This window comes from Rhincodon typus, chromosome 16 (genome assembly GCF_021869965.1).
Source record: "Rhincodon typus isolate 14 chromosome 16, sRhiTyp1.1, whole genome shotgun sequence".
NCBI lineage: Eukaryota > Metazoa > Chordata > Chondrichthyes > Orectolobiformes > Rhincodontidae > Rhincodon > Rhincodon typus.
In genome coordinates this window covers 4,675,545-4,697,651 of record NC_063347.1, presented here as the reverse complement: position 1 = coordinate 4,697,651, position 22,107 = coordinate 4,675,545, and the positions used below count along the sequence as shown (strand labels likewise).

The 22,107-nt window shown below is 42.2% G+C and overlaps 1 protein-coding gene across 4 annotated transcripts in view; it reads right to left on the bottom strand.

Annotated features, from left to right (window-relative positions):
• The window catches only part of tpra1 (transmembrane protein, adipocyte asscociated 1), a 65,178-nt gene extending 46,533 nt beyond the window's left edge, over positions 1-18,645 (bottom strand). Inside the window, exons 1-2 of one of the 4 annotated variants that reach the window (XM_048606564.1) lie at positions 18,491-18,645; positions 1,153-1,370 (exon numbers count right to left, since the gene is read on the bottom strand). In XM_048606564.1, the coding sequence (XP_048462521.1) occupies positions 1,153-1,358 (206 nt within the window). In that variant the 5' untranslated portion in view covers positions 1,359-1,370; positions 18,491-18,645. Of the gene's footprint in view, positions 1-1,152; positions 1,371-17,872; positions 18,096-18,222; positions 18,338-18,381; positions 18,400-18,490 lie in introns of those variants that run through there. The other 3 variants (XM_048606566.1, XM_048606565.1, XM_020514862.2) reach the window with 3 other exon arrangements.
• Positions 18,646-22,107: the final 3,462 nt, after the last annotated feature.

Below are 22,107 nucleotides of genomic sequence, written 5' to 3'. Positions count from 1 at the left end.
ACACCATGAAGAAAGGCCCTCTGCACTTCTCACCACTGAGAAATCCATTGTTGTGCCTCTCTGAAGCATTTTAAACTAATTCAATCCAACTGTACTCTAGCTGATCAACTTTTTAAATTCTACACAAACCAGGCTGATGTTCCAAGGCAGCACTTAGGGAGTGCTTCAGTGACACAGGTACTATTTTTGCAAGAAATAATCTGCCTCTGATAACCTACATGGTACTATTTTGAAGAGCAGAGAAGTTCTCCTTTGTGTCTTAGCAGTATTTAGCCATTGACCAACAAACACGAGAAAAGATGCTATTCTGGTCATTACCACAACACTGTTTGTGGGAGCTTGTTTAGCAAAACAAAAACTTGGCTGCCATGTTTCTCAAATGACAACGGTATAAACGGGAGGCAATGGCCTACTGTATTATCTCTGAAATGTTAGTCCAGACATCCAGGTTCAATTCCCATCATGGCACACGATAGAATTTGAGTTCAATATACAAAAAAAAAATACACAAGAGTCTAATGACTACCATGAATACATTGTCAATTGTCAGAGAAACCCATCTGGTTCACTGATGTCCTTTGTGGGTCTGGAGTCACATGTAGGTTCCCTAATGTGGTTGACCCTTAACTGCCCTCTAGGCAATAAATACTGACCTAGCCCTCATCCTGGAAATGAATAAAAAAAACTTCAGAAGTAATTCAGCAGCTGTAAAGCACTTGGCAAAGTCCGATGCTCAAGCATGGTGCTACACAAATAAGAATTTGTGTTTAAAAGAAAAAGTGCTTAATTTATTTAATAAACTAAACATACCAACCCTTACACAGCTGAATCCATCCCGATCTTGTAACACGCATGAAATTTAAGAGTCGTTGCGTGGTGCTCACTAACGGGCTAAATTTCCCCATGACCTTGTTAGCCAAAAGAACAGTAAGAACATCAAACAGCAGAATACACTGCATGGCTTAGTCTACTCTTCTCTTGGATTTTCAACATCAAGTCCATTTTCCCAACATATCCCCAAATTGCTTAACAGGCAACAGCTTCCTAATTAATCCCACTCCAGTTTCCACCCTTGACATTTCCTCATAGCCTTCTACCACTTGAATCAACTCCAGTCAACATATAAAAGGGAAGGCTGGTTAAAAACTTTACCGTGATTTACCAATATCCTCATATAGCACAACGAGGCATTGGTTTGGTTGGGTAACATTGGTTGCTGTGCCAGCAGCTGCCGTGGAGGTCCACCATGGCATCGGAGCTGCAGTGCTGGTACCTATGGGCACGGTTGAATTCTCATGCACCGTCGTGCTTGAATTACTGTAATCCACAAATCGTACCACGGATGAAACATACGTCATCTTGACTTGTTCCTGCCCAAAAAGAAACAGGTTTGACAAAGATTAACAGTTAGCCAGTCATCCCAGCCAAAGTCTATCTTCAGAGAAAATAATCCTATTCACAGTGTAGAGAACAGCGCAAAAAAATGTTTTAAGTAGTGTAAATAAGGAAAACAGTAACAGATTTTACGAGGACACAGAGGCAGGCTGATGAAATTCAACACAGAAAAGACCGGGGCCATTTTGGTAGGGAGAAATAATATAAAATAAACGGTACGATGTTATAAAACAGATCTGGGGGTTTTGGTGCATAGATTTGTGACAGTAGCCAAATATGTTTTTTAACTGCTCTGTTAGCAAAGTTGGCTTTACACACAAAAGCATGAAATGATAGAAGCCAAGAAATTATCCTGAAACTAAATCAACAACTAAATTAGCTTGGCCAGAGGTGGGGCAGTACGTTGAATTCTGGGAACACTTTAGGAATGGTGTAAAGAAGAGATTTATAAGAATGGTTTCACAGATGAAGAATTACAGTTACATGGGAAGGCTGGAGAAACTGGGGTTGCTTGCCTTTGAAGAAGGTAAAGGGAGATTTGACACAAGTGTTTAGATACCGTAAATAAAGAGAAATGGTTTCCAGTAGCAGAAAAACATTTTTACACAACATGTTGTTAATGTGTGTTCGGAATTTGTCCAATAATAACATAGGTTCAAGAGTCAAAATGGAAGTTTGAGTAGAGGGGGAACATATTGCATGGATATGGGGAAAAAGAAAAACAGATGATGAATAGAACTCAAAATGTACTGCCCTTTGAAAGAGCTGGAACAGACGTGATGAGCCACCAAATAGCATCCATTGTGCTATATCATCTCAATCATGTTAACTTAACAAAATAGCTCAGGAGAAATTTGCCTTCATTGCCTGGACTGTGAAGACTTTACTCAGGGCCGAGATAAACATTTTCAGTTCTCACTTTGGGAATAGAGAGAAAAGAAACAAGATTTGTCATGCTTACATCCAAGGATTTGGGCAATATGCATGCCTGGATTCTGAAGGAGACCAAGATCAATGGTGTGTGCATTTCCTTTCAATACCTCTCCAACCTTCACGCGCCCATCACCGCCTACCTCACTAAAATGTGCCTCAGTTTCAACTGCTGTCTGAGATGCCCCCGTGAAGTAACTCGAGGTTTTCCCAGGTTAACTGCTATGTTAACGCAAGTCGTTGCTGTCGCCTAGTTCTCGTAGAATTGTTTCCGTGTTTAGAACTAGCAGCTTTTAGAGAGGTCAAATTTTGATTTGATGTGACTTATTATAGTCACATGTACGGAGATACAGTGAAAAGTGTTGTTGTGTGCACTATCCAGGCAAATCATATCTTATGCAAGTACATCAGGTAATAGAACAGAATGCAAAACAGTGTTACAATGAGAGAAGGTACAGTGAAAGATCAATTTTAATAGATGAAAGGCCTATTCAAAGTCTGATAACGGTGGGGAAGAAGCTGTTATTGAATCTGTATGGGTTTTCAAATTTTTGTACCGTCTGCCCAACGGGTAGAAGAGAGAGCATATCCAGGGTCGGAGGGGTCTTTGATTACGTTGGCTATTTTCCCATCTTGGGAAAGTATAGGCAAAGTTGATGGATGGAAGGCTGGTTTGTGTGATGCAGACAGAGAACAAAAGACTACAAAGCAAAAAAAAAAGAAAAAAAAATCAGGACGCTGGAAAACAACTCAAACACCAAAACCTTGTCGTCATGTAGAGTCCGAATCAAGGTCTGGTTTCAATCCATGCAGAGAGTTAGGCAAACAGAAGTGTAGTTGACTCTCTACCCATTAAAAACTTTTCACCCTCCGGAAACTGGGCCCCAGGCCAAATACTCAATTAATTTCATAATGATATACTGGGCCTATCTCTAGGTCACCAGCTACAAATGAAGACCTGATTGCTATGACACCTCTGCAACAGAACACTGAACACAGCAAATTCAGCACAAAGCAAATGGTTATCCTTTGGGGTTAATGAGTTTGCTGATCACTCATATCCAGCTGACAGATATGAAATAACATTAGATACATTTCTTTAACCTTTTAGTTTTATTGACTCAATGTTTTAAGTGTAAGATGTCAAAAAGCTTCAAAGCATTTCACATATCAGAACAGGAGTACATCATTCACCCCCAAGCCTATTTTACCATTCAATAAAACCATGTATCTTTACTCCGTTTAGTCACACTTGGTTGATATTCCTCAGTACCAATAAACACTATCACGTTTTGAATGTCTTCAATCAACTCTCCAGTATGCAGAATCTTTTGGAGGAGCTTCAAAAGGCTTCCAGATTTCACATCTAAATGACTCAACTCAAAATTTTAAATTATATTTTGTGTTCTTGATTTTCCAGAGGAATTATTTCATAATATCTAATTTTTTGAATCTTATTAAAATCTGATCACGCTTCAATCTACTACACTCAGGGATGTAGAAGCCAAGTTTATGTGACCTCTAATAATTTAACCCTTTATAGGCCTGGCATCATTCGACGCTCCCGGACATTATTAACAATGGTTTGATATACGTATTGATACAAGATATTAGACACCTGGAAGGATTCAGATTCCAAAATTATAATTTGGAGATTGAAACAGGCCAACATTTGAAGACAATGTAAGTGTAACCTATCCCAGCGTGGTCCAATTTGACAGTCCTGCCAGCATCAGTTTGTTTCAGTGACTGGACAGTTACCCAAGAGTCAGAAAGCTGTGGGTTAAAATCACATTCCATGATTCAAGTGTATTATCCAGGCTGTCACTGCAATGTAACATTGTTGCTCTGCAGGCGAGATGTTCAGGTTTGACTTGCCTGTTCCAAGAGAAGCAAGACAACATGAAAGATCTTATGGGATTTCAGCCAACATTCATCTCATTGTTACGTGTGTGCAAAGAAGGGTTGCCGTTCTTATCTGCACAATAACTGATCTTATTGAAGTCGAAACAGCACTTTTCACATATTAAGCAATAAGAGGATACAGCTTAGGGACAAAATTTTCCTTTTTTTCTTAGGTAGACATTGCTAACATGACCTTCTCCATGTTTTCCAATGGTCCCACCTCAAAAGTTCATAGAAAAAGGAGAAAATAACAGTGCGTCAAGGAAGAAGGAAGCCAGCCCTCGTAAACACAACAAGAACCTCTCCCTGACACAGAATCAACTGGAGTTAGCCAATTCATTCATACCTAAGTGGCAACTCCAGGAAAAGACAGGGCAGGAAACCAAATTTATAAATGAGGTAGGAATGGAGTAACTGAGAGCATGCTATAAATTAATTTTCCACCTTTCATTCCTCACCTCACCCCATCCCAAATAAACAAACAAAAAGCGATCTTGGTAGAAAGAGAACATGCTATATTGTAATGCAGCATAGATACATTTAAGATTTTACTCATGTTTGTCTTTCTAAGGCAGTAAAGCAGAGAAGCTGCGGGGGGGGGGGGGGCGTGGGGGTGTGTGTGTGTGTGTGTGTGTGTTGGGGCGGGGGCGCGGTGTGCAAGCACATGTCTGTGTGCATCTGTGTCTGTGAACATGGCCACTAATGAATTCAATACTGAGTACAAGAGAGACCTCTTTATCCAGAGAATGGCTGCTGCAAAGTGGAATGCACCACCACACAAAAAAAAAGTTATGGTGAATTGCATTGATACAATTAAGGGAAAGTTAGAGAAACAAATGAGCAAGAAAAGAACAGACAGAAAAAGGTACACTGCTGGGATGAGGCACAAACACCTGCATGGACAAACGAGGATGAATCGTTTGTTCCTGGGTACATTCTATATCAAACTTTAAAAAAAATCTCTACACCGGCTCCAACTGAGAAGCAAATTAGGATTCCTTCCAGCACACAGTTATCACGGGATAAAAATAGCATTTGTAAATTGCGTCAATGCCAAGTGTAATCAGCTTTTATCTGCCTTCAGATTACTTTCAAACTGCATAAAGTGAGTTTAAGCCTCACTCCAGACACTGGAGGTTAAGATAATATTGAGGAACTGCTGCACTCTTGGAGGAACTATCTTAAACCAAAGCACCATCCATTCATGCAAATAAAAAAAAAATCCCATGCCAAAATTCACAGATGCCCCAGTGCCCGAATGAACATTCAGCAAACAACACGACCACCAAGCTAGATTCATTTGCTATTTGTGAAATCTTACCCTTGCTAATGAATTGTCAAGTTTGCTGATGCAAAATTAACAACACTGAAAATAATTTGAAGTATAAACTTGGAGGGGTGGTGCTCCCATGCATCTGCTGTCCTTTCCCTTCTAAATGGGAGCGGTCGTGGGTTCGTAAGGTGCCAAGGATCTTTGGTGAATTTCTGCAGTGCATTTGTGAATGATACACATTGCTGCTACTGCGCATCAGTGGTGGAGGGAGGGGATGCTTGTACTGTAGTGCCAATCAAGCGGGCTGCTTTGACCCAGATGGTGTCCAGCTTCTTGAGTGTTGTTGGAGCTGCATCCATCCAGGCAAGTGGGGAGTATTCCATCACACTCCTGGCTTGTGCCTTGTAGACAGTGGACTGGCTTTGGGGAGTTACTCACCACAGTATTCCTAGCCTCTGACCAGCTCTTGTAGCCACTATGTTTTCTGGTGAGTGCAGTTGAGTTTCTGGTCAAATGATAACCGCCAGGACATTGACAGTAGGGGATTCAGTGATAGTAACACTATTGAATGTCAAGGGGTGGTGGTTAGATTGTCTCCGATTGGTGATGGTCATTTGTGTGGCGCAAATGTTACTTGCCACTCGTCAGCCCAAGCCTGGATATTGTCCAGATCTTGTTGCATTTGAACACGGATTGTTTCTGTATCAGAGGAGTCTGAAATGGTGCTGAACATTGTGCAGTCATCAGTGAACATCCCCACTTGACCTTATGATTGAGGGAGGTCATTGAACACAAGAACTAGGAGCAGGAGTAGGCCGTCTGGCCCTTCGAGCCTGTTCCGCCATTCAATAAGATCATGGCTGATCCTTTCGTGGACTCAGATCCACTTACCCGCGTTCTCACCGTATCCCTTAATTCCTTTATTGTTCAAAAAAAATCTACCTCTTTTTTAAAACACGTTTACTGAAGTAGCGTCAACTACTTCACTGGGCAAGGAATTCCACAGATTAACAACCCTCTGGGTGAAGAGATTCCTTCTCAGTTCAGTCCTAAATCTGCTCCCTCTAATCTTGAGGCTATGCCCTCTTGTCCTAGCTTCACCTGCCAGTGGAAACATCCTCTCTACTTCTATCTTATCTATTCCCTTCATAATTTTATATGTTTCTATAAGATACCCCCTCAATCTTCTGAATTCCAATGAATACAATCCCAATCTACTCAGTCTCTCCTCATAAGCCAACCCCCTCAACTCCGGAATCAACCTAGGTGAACCTCCTTTGCACCCCCTCCAGTGCCAGTACATCCTTTCTCAAGTAAGGAGACCAAAATTGCACACAGTACTCCAGGTGTGGCCTCACCAGCACCTTGTACAGCTGCAACATAACCTCTCTGCTTTTTATTTCAATCCCTTTAGCAATGAAGGACAAAATTCCATTTGCCTTCCTAATTACTTGTTGTACCTGCAGACCTACCTTCTGTGATTCATGCACAAGGACACCCAGGTCCCTCTGCATAGCAGCATGCTGCAACTTTTTACCATTCAAGTAATAATCCTTTTTACTATTACTCCTACCAAGATGTATGACTTCACGTTTATTTACATTGTATTCCATCTGCCAGACCTTTGCCCACTCACGCAATGTATCTATGTTCTTCTGCAAAGTTTCACAGTCCTCTGCACACTTTGCTTTGCCACTCATCTTAGTGTCATCTGCAAACTTTGACACCCTACACGTGGTCCCCAGCTCCAAGTCATCTATATATCAATCTACATTGATAAAGTAGTTTAAGATGATAGGGCCTTGCCAACAACACTCATATCTTAAAGTACACAATAATGTGCTTTGGAGCACTGTATAAATGGAAGTCCTTTCTCTTTTTAAAAAAGCGTCAATAATGTGTTTTACTGGACTCCTCTGGTACTGAAATCACTGGATATAAACAAATCATAGTGGTATGACCTCCAATAATTCACGTAGGTAAACAGTAAGTGATTGGCCGGTAACAGTAAATACCATTTAACTGTTCCCTTCAACATGAAAACAAAAAAAAAAGTGCGTCATATTTCACATATAGTTCAAGGACCACACACACACACACCGTTGTTGAATTCATTCCTCCAACATTTAGTGAAGTTGGTAAACCATGCACATCCAAAGGTTTCAATTTATAGTGTGCAATTAGTTACTAAATCCAGAGCAGCAATCAATGGTAAATTTAGACCTGGTCTAGGTGGTGAGTTGGTGTGCAGGTGGGGAAAGAGAGATCTCAAAGCCTGGGATATGTATCCAGCTGAAGACCATGCTCTCAGCAAGTACTTTAGCTTAAGTGCATACATTACATAATTTCTCAGGCTTGGTGATCACTGAACAGCATATCTTTGTACGATGCAACCACGAGGCTGGCAGAAGGTGAAATAAATGGACCATGGATTTTCCTGCCTTGCAAATTCTATGGTAAAATGTATTGCCCAAAGTGGAATCAAAATCAGTTTCACAAAAACACCGTCATGGCAGCTTGGCTCCGTCGATCACGCTCTCACCTCTAAAGCAAGGAATTATGGACTTGAGACCCACCCCAGCACTTGAACTCCTAAAAGTTAAGGGTATGCTTCGGGGTACCATTCCAGGAACAGCTAGCTCGCTTCCACCTACCTTTCAGATATCTCTTTTTTTACATTTCTAGCAAGCTTCTCCTCATTGTCTTAAATTCTCCGTCCTTTTAATCATTGTTATTCTTTATAATTTGATCAATCATCTGACCTTCCATTCACCAATGCACAATTATATTATTTTCTTAACCTCTTTAGATAACCACAGATGTTGGGTCTTTCCCTTTGAATTTTACTTAATGGTAGGAATATACTTATTCTGAGTACTCTGAAATATCCCCTTAAATGTCAGCCACTTATCTCCTATTGATCTATATCCTAGCCTAGTATTCCTGTCTGAACAAGAGGCTGTCTTAAAGATATAGTTTATTGCATGAAAGCAACTAGGTACAAGCTACATTCCTAAGTTATGGCATTGTTCCACCATTCCCCATAAGACTACATGAATCATGAGGTTGGGTGGAGCTTTGTGCAAATTCCAGCAACAACTCTTTCAGAAGGATTGATTTACACAACATGCTATGCAAGCTCTGAAATACTGTATAAATCAATCATTTCTGACAGTGAATGAAGTTTAAGTATAGTCTTCATCTGATAGGCTCAAGACACTGAGAATAAATCACCTCATAATATACAGACATATTCTTTTGTTTCATAGCTGCACAAATGCATATTTTTTTAAAAAACATTTTTTAGTTCGCCAAAACTTGCATCTTGGGAAGCAAAATATATAGCTCATTAGAATTCTAAGTCATTTAACCTTACTAGAAACAAGGTACATTTATGTGTAAGGACCCATCCTTTAAAACAAAAAACATTCAGGCTTTGTGCCTTTTTGAATTACTCAGAGGTAAGTTTATAGTCCCCAGTGGCTTTCCCCAAGGCAATGCCTCAGCTAAGTCACCTTGTCAATCATCCCTCTTTTCTCTTGCGTCATAAGTTGTTGCAAGCATTTGAAATTTTGCATTCTTGCATTTGTTCTGAAAAGCACAAGACAAAAAAAGAAGCTTCAGCAATATTCACAGCCTGTAATACCAAGAAATTGCTGTAATTACAAGCACTTCTTTGGAGAAGCTCAGAAACAAAGTTGAGGTGGCAAGCATCATCACTGGTTGGACAGCAAAAACTTAATATTGGCAATTTTCATTTTGGAGATGGCCATAGTAATTTATAATGGAAAGCTGAGGCACCAAAGGTAGCCAGATGAAAGCAAAACATACGCATTCAATGAATTTTATTCCAGATTTAGTTCATATGGATCAGGGTTATGGCAAGCCAGGAAAAATGATGCAGCATGAGCTATGGTGAAACGAAACGATCATAGACCTCTGATAGTGGTTTTAACCCAGGATACTCAACTTGGCTGAGAATCTAATGGATACTTTTCCTCGCAGCTGAGAAGTCAAAATGCAAAAGCTTCAAGCACCCATGTTACGTACTGGAAGCTCAACAAGGCAATATTTCATGAACAGGTCCCTCGTCTTATGGTTCAGGTCCTATTAATCTACAGCAAAGAGAAACCTGATATTCTAAACAATCGTTTACACAGTAAACATCAAAAGGACTGTTGTTTGTCTTGCAGGGATTTGGAGCTTTAATGTAGGTCAGGTGTGTCATCCCACAACAGTTAGTTCAGCACAGCCTCAACAGTTCACCACAAACCTGACAAGGTAAACAATCAATAGATTCCCTTAGCACATCACTCCATTCATTAGCTGCAGCATTCAAAAAACTCTGCTGCTCCTTACTGAACCATTCATTGACTGACGTGCCCATGGAAAAGTAAATATTGTTCTAACAGGCCCCACCATACTGGGAATTACAAAATCTTTTAAAAAAAAAACAAAGAACGTACATTTATACAGAGCCTTGCAAAAGCAGCTCAAAGTGATCTACAGCCAAAAACAAGTGTTAAATTTCGTCATGATTGTAATGCAGAAATTATGATGGCATAACTCTTAGGATTCCGGATCAAAGAGAATAAATACTGTGTTAGAATAGAACTACCCTTTTGCAGGAGATGTTAAATCGAAACCCTATCTACCGGCCTCTTTGTAGGTTACGTGGAACAATCCCTCTTCCGCACCTACACCGGCCCTAAACCTCACCTCTTCCTCTGTTACATTGATGACTGTATTGGCACCGCCTCGTACTCCCACGAGAAGCTCGAACAGTTCATCCACTTCACCAACACCCTCCACCCCAACCTTAAGTTCACCTGGACCATCTCTAAGACCTGTCTCTCCTTCCTGGACCACTGCCTCCATCTCTGGCAACCACCTAGAAACCGATATCCATTTCAAGCCCACCGACTCCCACAGCTACCTAGAATACACCTCATCCCACCCACCTTCCTGCAAAAATGCCATCCCTTATTCCCAATTCCTTCGCCTCCGCCACATCTGCTCCCAGGATGAGGCATTCCACTCCCATACATCTCAGATGTCCTCGTTTTTCAAGGACCGCAATATCCCCCCGACTCAGTGGTCGAGAACGCCCTCGACCATGTCTCCCGCATTTCCCGCAACTCATCCCTCACACCCCCTCCCCGCAATAACAACCAAGACAGAATCCCCCTCATCCTCACATACCACCCCACCAACCTCCGGATCCAACGATCATCCTCCGACACTTCCGCCATCTGCAATCCGACCCCACCAGACATTTTTCCCTCCCCACCCTTATCTGCTTTCAGGAGGGACCACTCTCTCCGTGACTCCCTTGTCTGCTCCATACTCCCCTCCAGTCCCACCACACCCGGCACTTTTCCCTGCAACTGCAGGAAGTGCTACACCTGCCCCTACACCTCCCCCCTCACCCCCATCCCAGGCCCCAAGAAGACTTTCCACATCAAGCAGATGTTCACCTGCACATCTGCTAATGTGGTATACTGCATCCGCTGTTCCCGTTGTGGCCTCCTCTACATCGGGGAAACCAAGCAGAGGCTTGGGGACCGCTTTGCAGAACACCTACGCTCAGTTCGCACTAAACAACTGCACCTCCCAGTCGCAAACCATTTCAACTCCCACTCCCACTCCTCAGATGACATGCCCATCCTGGGACTCTTGCAGTACCACATAGATGCCACCCGAAGGTTGCAGGAACAGCAACTTATATTCCGCTTGGGAACCCTGCAGCCCAATGGTATCAATGTGGATTTCACAAGCTTCAAAATCTCCCCTCCCCCTACCGCATCCCAAAACCAGCCCAGCTCGTCCCCACCTCCCTAACCTGTTCTTCCTCCCACCTCAAGCCCCAACCCCATCTCCTACCTACTAACCTCATCCCGCCCCCTTGACCTGTCCATCCTCCCTGGACTGACCTATCTCCTCCCTAACTCCCCACCTACACTCACCTTTACTGGCTCCATCCCCGCCTCTTTGACCTGGGTCTCCTCTCCACCTATCCTCTCCTCTATCCATCTTCTATCCACCTCCCCCTCTTTCCCTATTTATTTCAGAACCCCCTACCCCTTCCCTATTTCTGAAGAAGGGTGTAGGCTCGAAATGTCAGCCTTCCTGCTCCTCTGATGCTGTGTTCATCCAGCTCCACACCTTGTTATCTCAGATTCTCCAGCATCTGCAGTTCCTACTATCCCATTTTTGCCCTCCTGATTTCCTCTTAAGAATGCCCAGCAGGGTTCCAGCACTGCTAACTTGAAGGTCAATCTACTTTACACAAAGAATAGCAGATTGAATGCATACGGGAATAAATAAACAAAGAAAATTCAAGTTTTGGGAGACAGTCTCTGCTTCTATAGGAGAAAAGGAATCTTCCTCTTATCTAGTCTGGGCACATACGTGATCCAGTCACAAACCAACGTGCTTGACTCTTAACTGATCTTCAAAGTCGCCTCACAAGTCATTTGATTGCAACTAATTTCTACAAACAACTGTAGTAGTCAAGGAGACCGATTACCACCCAAGGACAACTAGGCTGAACAGTAAATGTTGGCCTTGTACATAGTACATACAGCACAGAACAACATCATTCAACCACACTGACCCTGCTCGTGTTTATGCTCCACATGAACCTTCATGTAACTCTACCAGAATATTCTCCCTACTCCTTTCTCCCACGAGTTAATTAAGTTGTCACTGAAATTTACACTGATCACCTCACTATATCTTATGGCAACAAGTTCCATATTCTAATGACAGACTGAGTAAATCTGGGTGTTCTGATTCCCCTACGGGCCCAAACTTTGATCTTCCCCTCAAGTGTTAAACAGTTATAATCAGGAAAATCCAGTTCTAATGGCAAGATGGTGATAGTGAAAACTGAGTCATGCTGCATTATATTGAAGAGGAGATGATGGTGTAATGGTAATGTCAACGAACAGACTAGTAATTCAAAACCCCATGCCAATATTTCCCAGGGAAGACAATGGCCTAGTGGTATTATTGCTGGACTATTAATCCAGACACCCAAGTAATGTTCTGGGGACCTGGGTCTGAATTCCACCACAGCAGATGATGGAATTTGAATTCAATAACTATCTGGAATTAAGGGTCTAATGATGACCATGAACCCATTGCCAATTATTGGAAAAACCCATCTGGTTCACTAATCCCCTTTAGGGGATGAAATCTGCCATCCTTACCGAGCCTGGCCGAGACGTGACTCCAGACCCAGAGCAATGTTGCTGCCTCTTAACTGGAGATAGCAAGAACTGCAGATGCTGGAGTCAGAGTCGATACAGTATGGAGCAGGAGGAACACAGCAGGTCAGGCTGCGGAGGAGCAGGAAAGTCGACGTTTCGGATTTACGCCCTTCATCACAACTCTGCGGTTGTGAACTCAGAAATAAATACAGGGTGGGTGGGGCTGCGTAAAGGTAGGTGGGATGGTGACAGGTGGATGCAGATATGGTTTGTGGAGACAGGTCATGGGAAGGGTAGGACGGATAGGAGAGAAAGAAGATGGATAGGTTAACATAGAACATAGAACATTACAGCGCAGTACAGGCCCTTCGGCCCTCGATGTTGCGCCGACCTGTGAAACCAATCTGAAGCCCATCTAACCTAAACTATTCCATTATCATCCATATGTTTATCCAATGACCATTTAAATGCCCTTAAAGTGGGCGAGTCTACTATTTTTGCAGGCAGGGCATTCCACGCCCTTACTACTCTCTGAGTAAAGAACCTACCTCTGACATCTGTCCTATATCTATCACCCCTCAATTTAAAGCTATGTCCCCTCGTGCTAGCCATCACCATCCGAGGAAAAAGGCTCCCACTGTCCACCCTATCTAATCCTCTGATCATCTTGTAGGTCTCTATCAAGTCACCTCTTAACCTTCTTCTCTCTAACCAAAACAGCCTCAAGACCCTCAGCCTTTCCTCATAAGACCTTCCCTCCATATCAGGCAACATCCTGGTAAATCTCCTCTGCACCCTTTCCAATGCTTCCACATCCTTCCTATAATGCGGTGACCAGAACTGTACGCAATACTCCAAGTGCGGCCGCACCAGAGTTTTGTACAGCTGCAACATGACCTCATGGCTCCGAAACTCAATCCCTCTACCAATAAAACCTAACATACTGTACGCCTTCTTAACAACGCTATCAACCTGGGTGGCAACTTTCAGTGATCTATGCACATGGACACCGAGATCTTTCTGCTCATCCACACTACCAAGAATCTTACCATTAGCCCAGTACTCTGTATTCCTGTTACTCCTTCCAAAGTGAATCACCTCACACTTTTCCGCATTAAACTCCATTTGCCACCTCTTAGCCCAGCTCTGCAGCTTATCTATGTCCCTCTGTAACCTGCAACATCCTTCCGCACTATCCACAACTCCACCGACTTTGGTGTCATCCGCAAATTTACTAACCCATCCTTCTACGCCCTCATCCAGGTCATTTATAAAAATGACAAACAGCAGTGGCCCCAAAACAGATCCTTGAGGTACACCACTAGTAACTGAACTCCATGATGAACATTTCCCATCAACCACCACCCTCTGTCTTCTTACAGCTAGCCAATTTCTGATCCAAACTACTAAATCACCCTCAATCCCATGCCTCCGTATTTTCTGCAATAGCCTACCATGGAGAACCTTAGCAAACGCTTTACTGAAATCCATATACACCACATCAACCGCTTTACCCTCATCCACCTGTTTGGTCACCTTCTCGAAGAACTCAATAAGGTTTGTGAGGCACGACCTACCCTTCACAAAACCGTGTTGACTATCCTTAATCAAATTATTCCTTTCTAGATGATTATAAATCCTATCTCTTATAATCCTTTCCAACACTTTACCCACAACCGAAGTAAGGCTCACTGGTCTATAATTACCAGGGTTGTCTCTACTCCCCTTCTTGAACAAGGGGACAACATTTGCTAGTCTCCAGTCTTCTGGCACTATTCCTGAAGACAATGACGACAAAGATCAAAGCCAAAGGCTCTGCAATCTCCTCTCTAGCTTCCCAGAGAATCCTAGGATAAATCCCATCCGGCCCAGGGGACTTATCTATTTTCACCCCTTCCAGAATTGCTAACACCTCCTCCTTATGAACCTCAATCCCGTCTACTCTAATAGACTGTATCTCAGTATTCTCCTCGACTACATTGTCTTTTTCCTGTGTGAATACTGACGAAAAATATTCATTTAGCACCTCTCCTATCTCTTCGGACTCCACGCACAACTTCCCACTACTGTCCTTGACCGGCCCCAATCTTACTCTAGTCATTCTTTTATTCCTGACATACCTATAGAAAGCTTTAGGGTTTTCCTTGATCCTACCTGCTAAAGACTTCTCATGTCCCCTCCTGCCTCTTCTTAGCTCTCTCTTTAGGTCCTTCCTGGCTAACTTGTAACACTCAAACACCCTAACTGAGCCTTCACGCCTCATCTCTACATAAGCCTCCTTCTTCCTCTTGACAAGAGATTCAACTTCTTTAGTAAACCACGGTTCCCTCGCTCGACCACTTCCTCCCTGCCTGACAGGTACATACTTCTCAAGGACACGCAGTAGCTGTTCCTTGAGCAAGCTCCACATTTCAATTGTGCCCAGCCCCTGCAGTTTCCTTCTCCATCCTATGCATCCTAAATCTTGCCTCATCGCCTCATAATTGCCTTTCCCCCAGCTATAACTCTTGCCCTGCGGTATATACCGATCCCTTTCCATCGCTAAAGTAAAGTTATGTCAGGTCAAGGAGGTGGAGATGAGAGGGAGGGTTGGACATGGGCTGAGGCTGGGGTTGGGGAGTCCTTGAACCTGAATTCTATGTTGAGGCCATCGGGCTGTAAGCTCCTGAGGCGGAATACGAGGTGTTTTTCCTCCAGTTTACGTGTGGCATCATTGTGACACTGGAAGAGGCCCAGGATGGATACTTCACCAAGGGAGTGGAAGAGGGAGTTAAAATGGATGGCAACCAGAAGTGCTATTGATTATAGCATACAGAACTACCCTCTGGGTAGTTAGGGATGAACAATAAATGCTGGTCCAGCCAGCAATGCTCACATCCCATAAAGAATGTTTTTAAAAATTGAACTTATATTTGCGTGGCATCTTTAATGTAATAATGTGTTCCTGTAAAGCACCTTGGGATATCATTCAGAGATGAATAAAAGGCATGAGGAAGTATTAGGTCAGCTGGCCAAAATGACAAAAGCAAGGCAGACAAAGGGAAGAGCTGTAGGGAAGGAACCCTAGAGCTTAGGGCCCAAGTAAGAACATGGCCACCAATAATGAAACAATTAATTAGAGATGGTCAAGAAAATAATGAACCAAAGTCACCCAAAGCAATGAAACACCTTGGTTCTCAGCGAACATGACACCCCATTAAAGTGAACATGGTTCCTGGTCTGTGGGCGTCAGGTTACGGTGGTGACATAAAAAACTTTCCAGGCACGCACTGAAATGCCAAATATAAAAACAAAACAGAAACGTGACTGTTAACTTGCCACACAAAGAAACATTCCCTGATGTCCACCTCCTTCTGCAGCAAGCACCAATTCGATGGTACCTTTCTCATAAGGGTTCCATGAACAGCCACTGACAATAGGGAGGCAGCAAAATAAGTGTCACGTAGCTATTCACTCATAGATATTATCACAGGTGTGCTCCATTGGACCCACACCCTGTGTCAGTATATACTTGCATGCCAGGGAGGAGTCATTAAATTGTGATCAGAAATGGAAATTCTTTCTCAAATACAAACTCTATAGAAGTATGCAGCACAAAAACAGATAATTCAGCACAAGTTCAAACCTTCTCGCGACTCATTGAAAATCTTGATCAGCTGCTGATCCTCAAATTTCACCCGAGTTTCTTTACAAGACATCCTCCCTCAACCTTGGCAGTGAAATCACTGGGATGACCAGTCATTCAATCCCCATCTTATCTGATCTTTATTTCCCCTGGACAAACGTCTCCATTTCAGCTCTCACAGCTACATGCATTTGCTATTCCATAAAAGCAAAATACCACCTGTGGATGCTGGGAATCCAAAATGAAAGCAGAAAATGCTGAGAGCAATTGTTAACATTTCAACTGATTGGACTCTTCTTCACACCTGCTGAATTGTTCCAGTATTTCCTATTTTTGTTGCATTTTTATCCCTTGCCTCCTAGCTTTGCCTCCCTCCTCACTTGGTGTCAGATTGTTGTTAAGGTCATCTTAGACCACTTCCTTGTAACCTGATCACTCTTTTACCTCACATCTTTCTACATTTACTCCAGGAAAATGAACTTTATCCCAAGTCAGTTGCCACTGTACTTTCAAATTCAAGACCAAGAAGCAAAGACCTCTGTGTAGCTTGGTCAATTGTAGGCCAGATATGTACTTAGATCAGATCAACAGCAAAGACCCTGAGTACTCTACTAAGCTTCCCCAATATACCATAAGTATGCTGAAAGAAAAAAAAACCTCAATAAAAAGTTTCCACCAATTACCTCCTTGAAACCCTCTTCCTCAGCCCTCTCTACCTTCAACAAGTTTGAGTGACTCATTAATTACTTAATGATTTAAATTCGAGATTATCCATTCAGTTACATCTGCTGTTTCTATCTTTCCCTTTAAATGAGCTGAAGGTTTCCACCTCAAAACACCCAGCTGGGCAGTGATTACACATAAACAAAATGTGTTTAGAACATATACAAACACACACACGCAATTTTTGAATCTCCAAGATCAAACCTTTAAATACACAAGTCTTACTTAAAACACAAATCCGTGCCCGGATCACCAAAACAAAAGCTCGTGACTTTGATCCCATTAACTTATCAGTAAATACTAACCAGAATACACTGTAACCCAAAGCGATTTTTTACACCCGTCAGTTCTTAATGGTCACAAAGTTATCAGTAATAATGGACTGCACAGCACAATCTCACATTACCCACCTTGGTCGATCCACCTTTATTTTAAGCAAGACTAAACACATAACCGGCAATGCAAAAAGCGCATCCCTCCCCCTGCTTTGTTGTCTAACATTAATCTTCGAGAGCGATTGGATTTGTTGCGCCCGTTTCTGTTTTGCTTTCAATTTAGCTTCTAGGCCAAAGTCCCCTTTCTCAACCTAAATGTCGGTACTTCCTTTCCGAAACAAAAAGCTTTCAGAACTGGCGGGGGGAGGAAAAATATTAACTTATCGCTGTTAAAATAAGAAGGTCCACTTAATGGAATCTCTGCATGGGAAAAGGGAGTCCCAGTCCAAATAGATACAATGTAACAGAGACACTAGCAACTAAACTATGTGTCTATTTCAATGTAATACAACATAGACTGATCACTACTTACAGATCGCAATGTTTTCCACGAGGTATTAAAATGGATTTAGCAGCTCGCTTCCACACCTCAAGACGAACATATCTCTTGCCTGCCTGTCTCTTTCTCTCTAGGGCAGCTTTATGGATTTGTACAGGGTCAGCAAATCACCTGACTGCAGCCTCCTTCCACACAGACTCAGCACAGGAGCAGTTTCCTGCTGGACGGGCCCTTCCGCACCCAACCCCCGTCCAAACTTTTGGCACTGTCTCCAAAATGCACAACAATATCGCCGACGAAACGGTCAAGGCAATAAGACAGAATAACTCGCTGAATTATACAACACAAAAGGAAATCGTTCGGACCATCGTTCTAATACTAACTCTTTCAATGAGCGGTTGCCTCCCATTCACACATGGCTTCGATTTTGTTCCCTTCTAAATAAATGCATGTTGAAAAGAAACAGGATCTTTAGCTCAATTTACAGGTTGACTGGTCCGCAGTACATATTAACAACAGTGTGGGTTCATTTCCTGCACTACCTGAAGTTACCACGAAGAACTCTCTTCAACCCAGGTGACCTTCAGGTTAAACTGTGATGATTTTACCCTGTAATATTAACGAAACATATATAAAGCACTTTTTCAGTACCTCAAAGTATCTGAACACACTTGATAGTAAATTATTTCTTCAGCAGTCATTCTTCATACGTAGGAAAACCAGCAGCCAATTTGAGCATAGCAAGCTTCATGAAATGATAACAACTAGTTAATAAAGTGTTAGTGATGCTGGCCCAGGATACCATGGAGAACGCCCCTGTTCTTCTTCAACAGAACATCATGAGTTTTCTTGTGCCCACTCATGACAGGTCGTACATATCAATTTAACACCTCATTTAGAACACTTCCTTATCCCCAGGGGAGAAAAATGAGCAGAAAGTAATAGCGGTGGAAGGAGGCACATGTGGAGCATTAACACTGACACAGATTAAATGAGCCAAATGACTTGTTTTTAGATAAATATGTGCATAACAATGTCAGCAGTCTAAGGGTTAATCATCACCATTTAATCAATGTTTTGAATACCATAATACTTGGTGGGTCATAGGTGAATGTGACTAAATTTGGGTGACTCATGGACAGTGTAAATAAAAATATACTTTAAAAAGAATGGTTTAGAAAGGGAAATTGATATAACCATGAGCTCACAACTTGACACTAGAATGCATCGTTGTAATATTAAGAAGTGCAAATTACCAAAATTAATATTGATTTTCTTGTTGCTTTTTTTCTACCTATACTACTTATGCCTGATAATAAAGCCATTTAATTTGTAACTGTGGGGACAATAACAGCACCTGTCAAAGTCTTTAGCAATAGAGATCCTCTTACTCAAATTTGGGGAATTAACATTTTTAAAAGCAGTTTTTTGATCTTCTCCACTTCGTTTTGTCTAATATCTCTAATATTCAAAACTGCAATTTTTTTTAATGGGATGGTAAATACCCATATTTATTGCCTATCCCTAAATGCCCTTGAACTGAATGGCTTGTTGGGCCATGTCAGAGGCTAGTTAAGAGTCAACTGTGGGTCTGGAGTCACAAGGAGGCTCGATCAGGTAGGCTTCATTCACAGAGATCATTGCTGAACCAGACAGGTTTTTCTAAAATGGTCAACAGAATCATAGAATCCTGACAGTGTAGAAAAAGGCCATTCCGCCTCACAAGTCCAAACCGACTCTCCAAAGAGCATTCCACCCTATCCCTGTAACCCTACATATCCCATGGCTAATCCACCTAATTTATACATCCCTGGACAGTATAGGCAATTCAGCCTGGCCAATTCACCTCACCTGCACCTCTTTGGACTGTGGGAGGAAACCGGAGTACCCAGAGGAAACCCATGCAGACACAGAGAGAATGTGCAAACTTCACAGAGGTCAGCATCGCTGAAATGGAGAATGAGAATTATGAGTTGCAGAGGGGTTTAGATGTTCCAGTACATGAATCACAAAATGTCAGCATGCAGATATGGTACATTAACCAAGAATGCTAAGAGGATGCCAACTTTTATTACAATAGCAATTGAACAAAGAAGTAAGACTAGTATGTTTCAGTTGTATAGGCATTGCTGAAATCAAATATGATGTGCAGTTTTGGTCTCTTTACTTATGGAGGTGGTTTAGAGGAGGGTTACTAGATTGATACCTTATTGGTTGCCTTATGAGGATAGAATGGATAGATTTGTTTCCACTGGAGTTTGGAAAGCTGAGAGCGATTGACTTGATTGAAGTGTATAAGATCCTGAATGGTCTTGACAAGGTAGCCGTGGAAAGGATGTTTCCTCTTGTGGGTGTGTCCAGAATGAGAAGATACTGTCTTAAAATTAGGGGTTAAAATTGTTTCAGAGATAGTAGGAACTGCAGATGCTGGAGAATCTGAGATAACAAGGTGTAGAGCTAGATGAACACAGCAGGCCAAGCAGCATCAGAGAAGCAGGAAGGCTGACGTTTCGGGCCTAGAAACACACTTCTGTTTGCACATTTCTGAAGAAGGGTCTAGACCCGAAATGTCAGCCTTCCTGCTCCTCTGATGCTGCTTGGCCTGCTGTGTTCATCCAGCTCTACACATTGTTATCTTAAAATTAGGGGTCCCTGTTTTAGGAGTTTCTTTGTTTCTCGTGGAAGGTTGCGAAGACAATGAAGGTGAGATCATTGAATATTTTAAGATGGAGTTGGACAGATTCTTGTTAGGTAATGGAATCAAATGTTATTGGCGGTAGAGTATGAATATGGAATTCAAAACATAAACGGATCTGCCATGATCTGTTTGAATGACAGAGCAGGCTCGAGGAGCCAAATGGTCTACTTCCATTCCTGTTTCATATATTTGTAAAAGACCATCCTTCTCTTCCAGATTTATGAATTGAATTTAAATTCCACCAGCTGTCAAGGTGTCCTCAGTCCTCAGAGGATCAGCCAGGTCTCTGCATTACACATCCAATGTCATTACTACAAAGCCACCAACTTTTCTTGAGTACAGAAAGTATTTCAAAGGGAAAGCATAGCATACTATCTTATATAAATGTTAACAGGAGATCATTAATGTTATCTTGCTAATGTCTTTCAGACTGGAGATATAACCTCAAGCCTTTAATTTAAAAGAACATTTTAAAAATGAGCTAGAATAGGCCACACAGCCTCTTGATCCTGCTCTACCACTCTCTGTAAGAATATGATTGATTTTGTATCTCATCTCTAATTTTCCAACCATCTCAGACCAGAATATGTCAATGATTATCAGCAGCCGTCTGAATTTTTTTAAATCAACCTGTTCAGATATATTATGGCATATCTGGATCAGATGGGACTTGAATCCAGGCCTACAACTCCAACACTAGAACTGCACCACAGTACCCCAGCCCACTGGATTGGGCATTTTTAATCACCCTCTTCAATCATGTTATTACGCATGCCTGAGGCAGGTGTGATTTGGACATGGACCTTCTGTCCCAGAGATAGGGACACTACCACTGCACTATAATAGCTCCAGCTCTCTGGATTCTAGGATTCCAAAGATTCGCAACATCTGTTCATGTCTCCGTATCCCTTAATAACCTGTTACATTACTGACTGTCATGGGAAAGTGTTTAAGGGTCAAAAGCTGTCTGTGTTTGAAGCTAAATACTGTCCAGGTACAGATAATCAAATGGTGGGATAATTCAGAGTTACTTCTCAGTTGCTTCTGTTAAGGTTACAGAGAGATGTGATTGTTGTAATAGATATTATCCTGCTGGAGAAGATGGGCGCACAAGCCACGTGTTCTAATTGATAAAGAGAGCTGGTCTCAGTGTTCATTCCCATCAAAGGATTAGTTGAGTTTGTGAAGTCTATTGAATCTTCAATGTGTTCATTAACACCACTGTGTGTCAAGCAAGAAACTGGAGACATTTTAGAACTTGTAGCAATACTAGCAGCAAACAACAGGCAGTAACATATAAGTCCCAGCCTTGGTGGAGGTGATTGGGTAATGTTCCCATCAACTGCACTGGGAGACTACACAAATGTAAGCAATCAGAAGTGATTTTATGCACATAATTTGTAGGGGTCTTGTGGTAGTGTCGCTATCTCTGGACTGGGAGGCTAGGTTCAAATCACACCTGCTCCAGAGGTATATAAAATCATCTTTAACAGGTTGATTAGAAAATATCTGCAGGTAATTTGTGGGGAACAATCCACCCTGCGAGTCCTTCCATTAAGTTTCATTCACA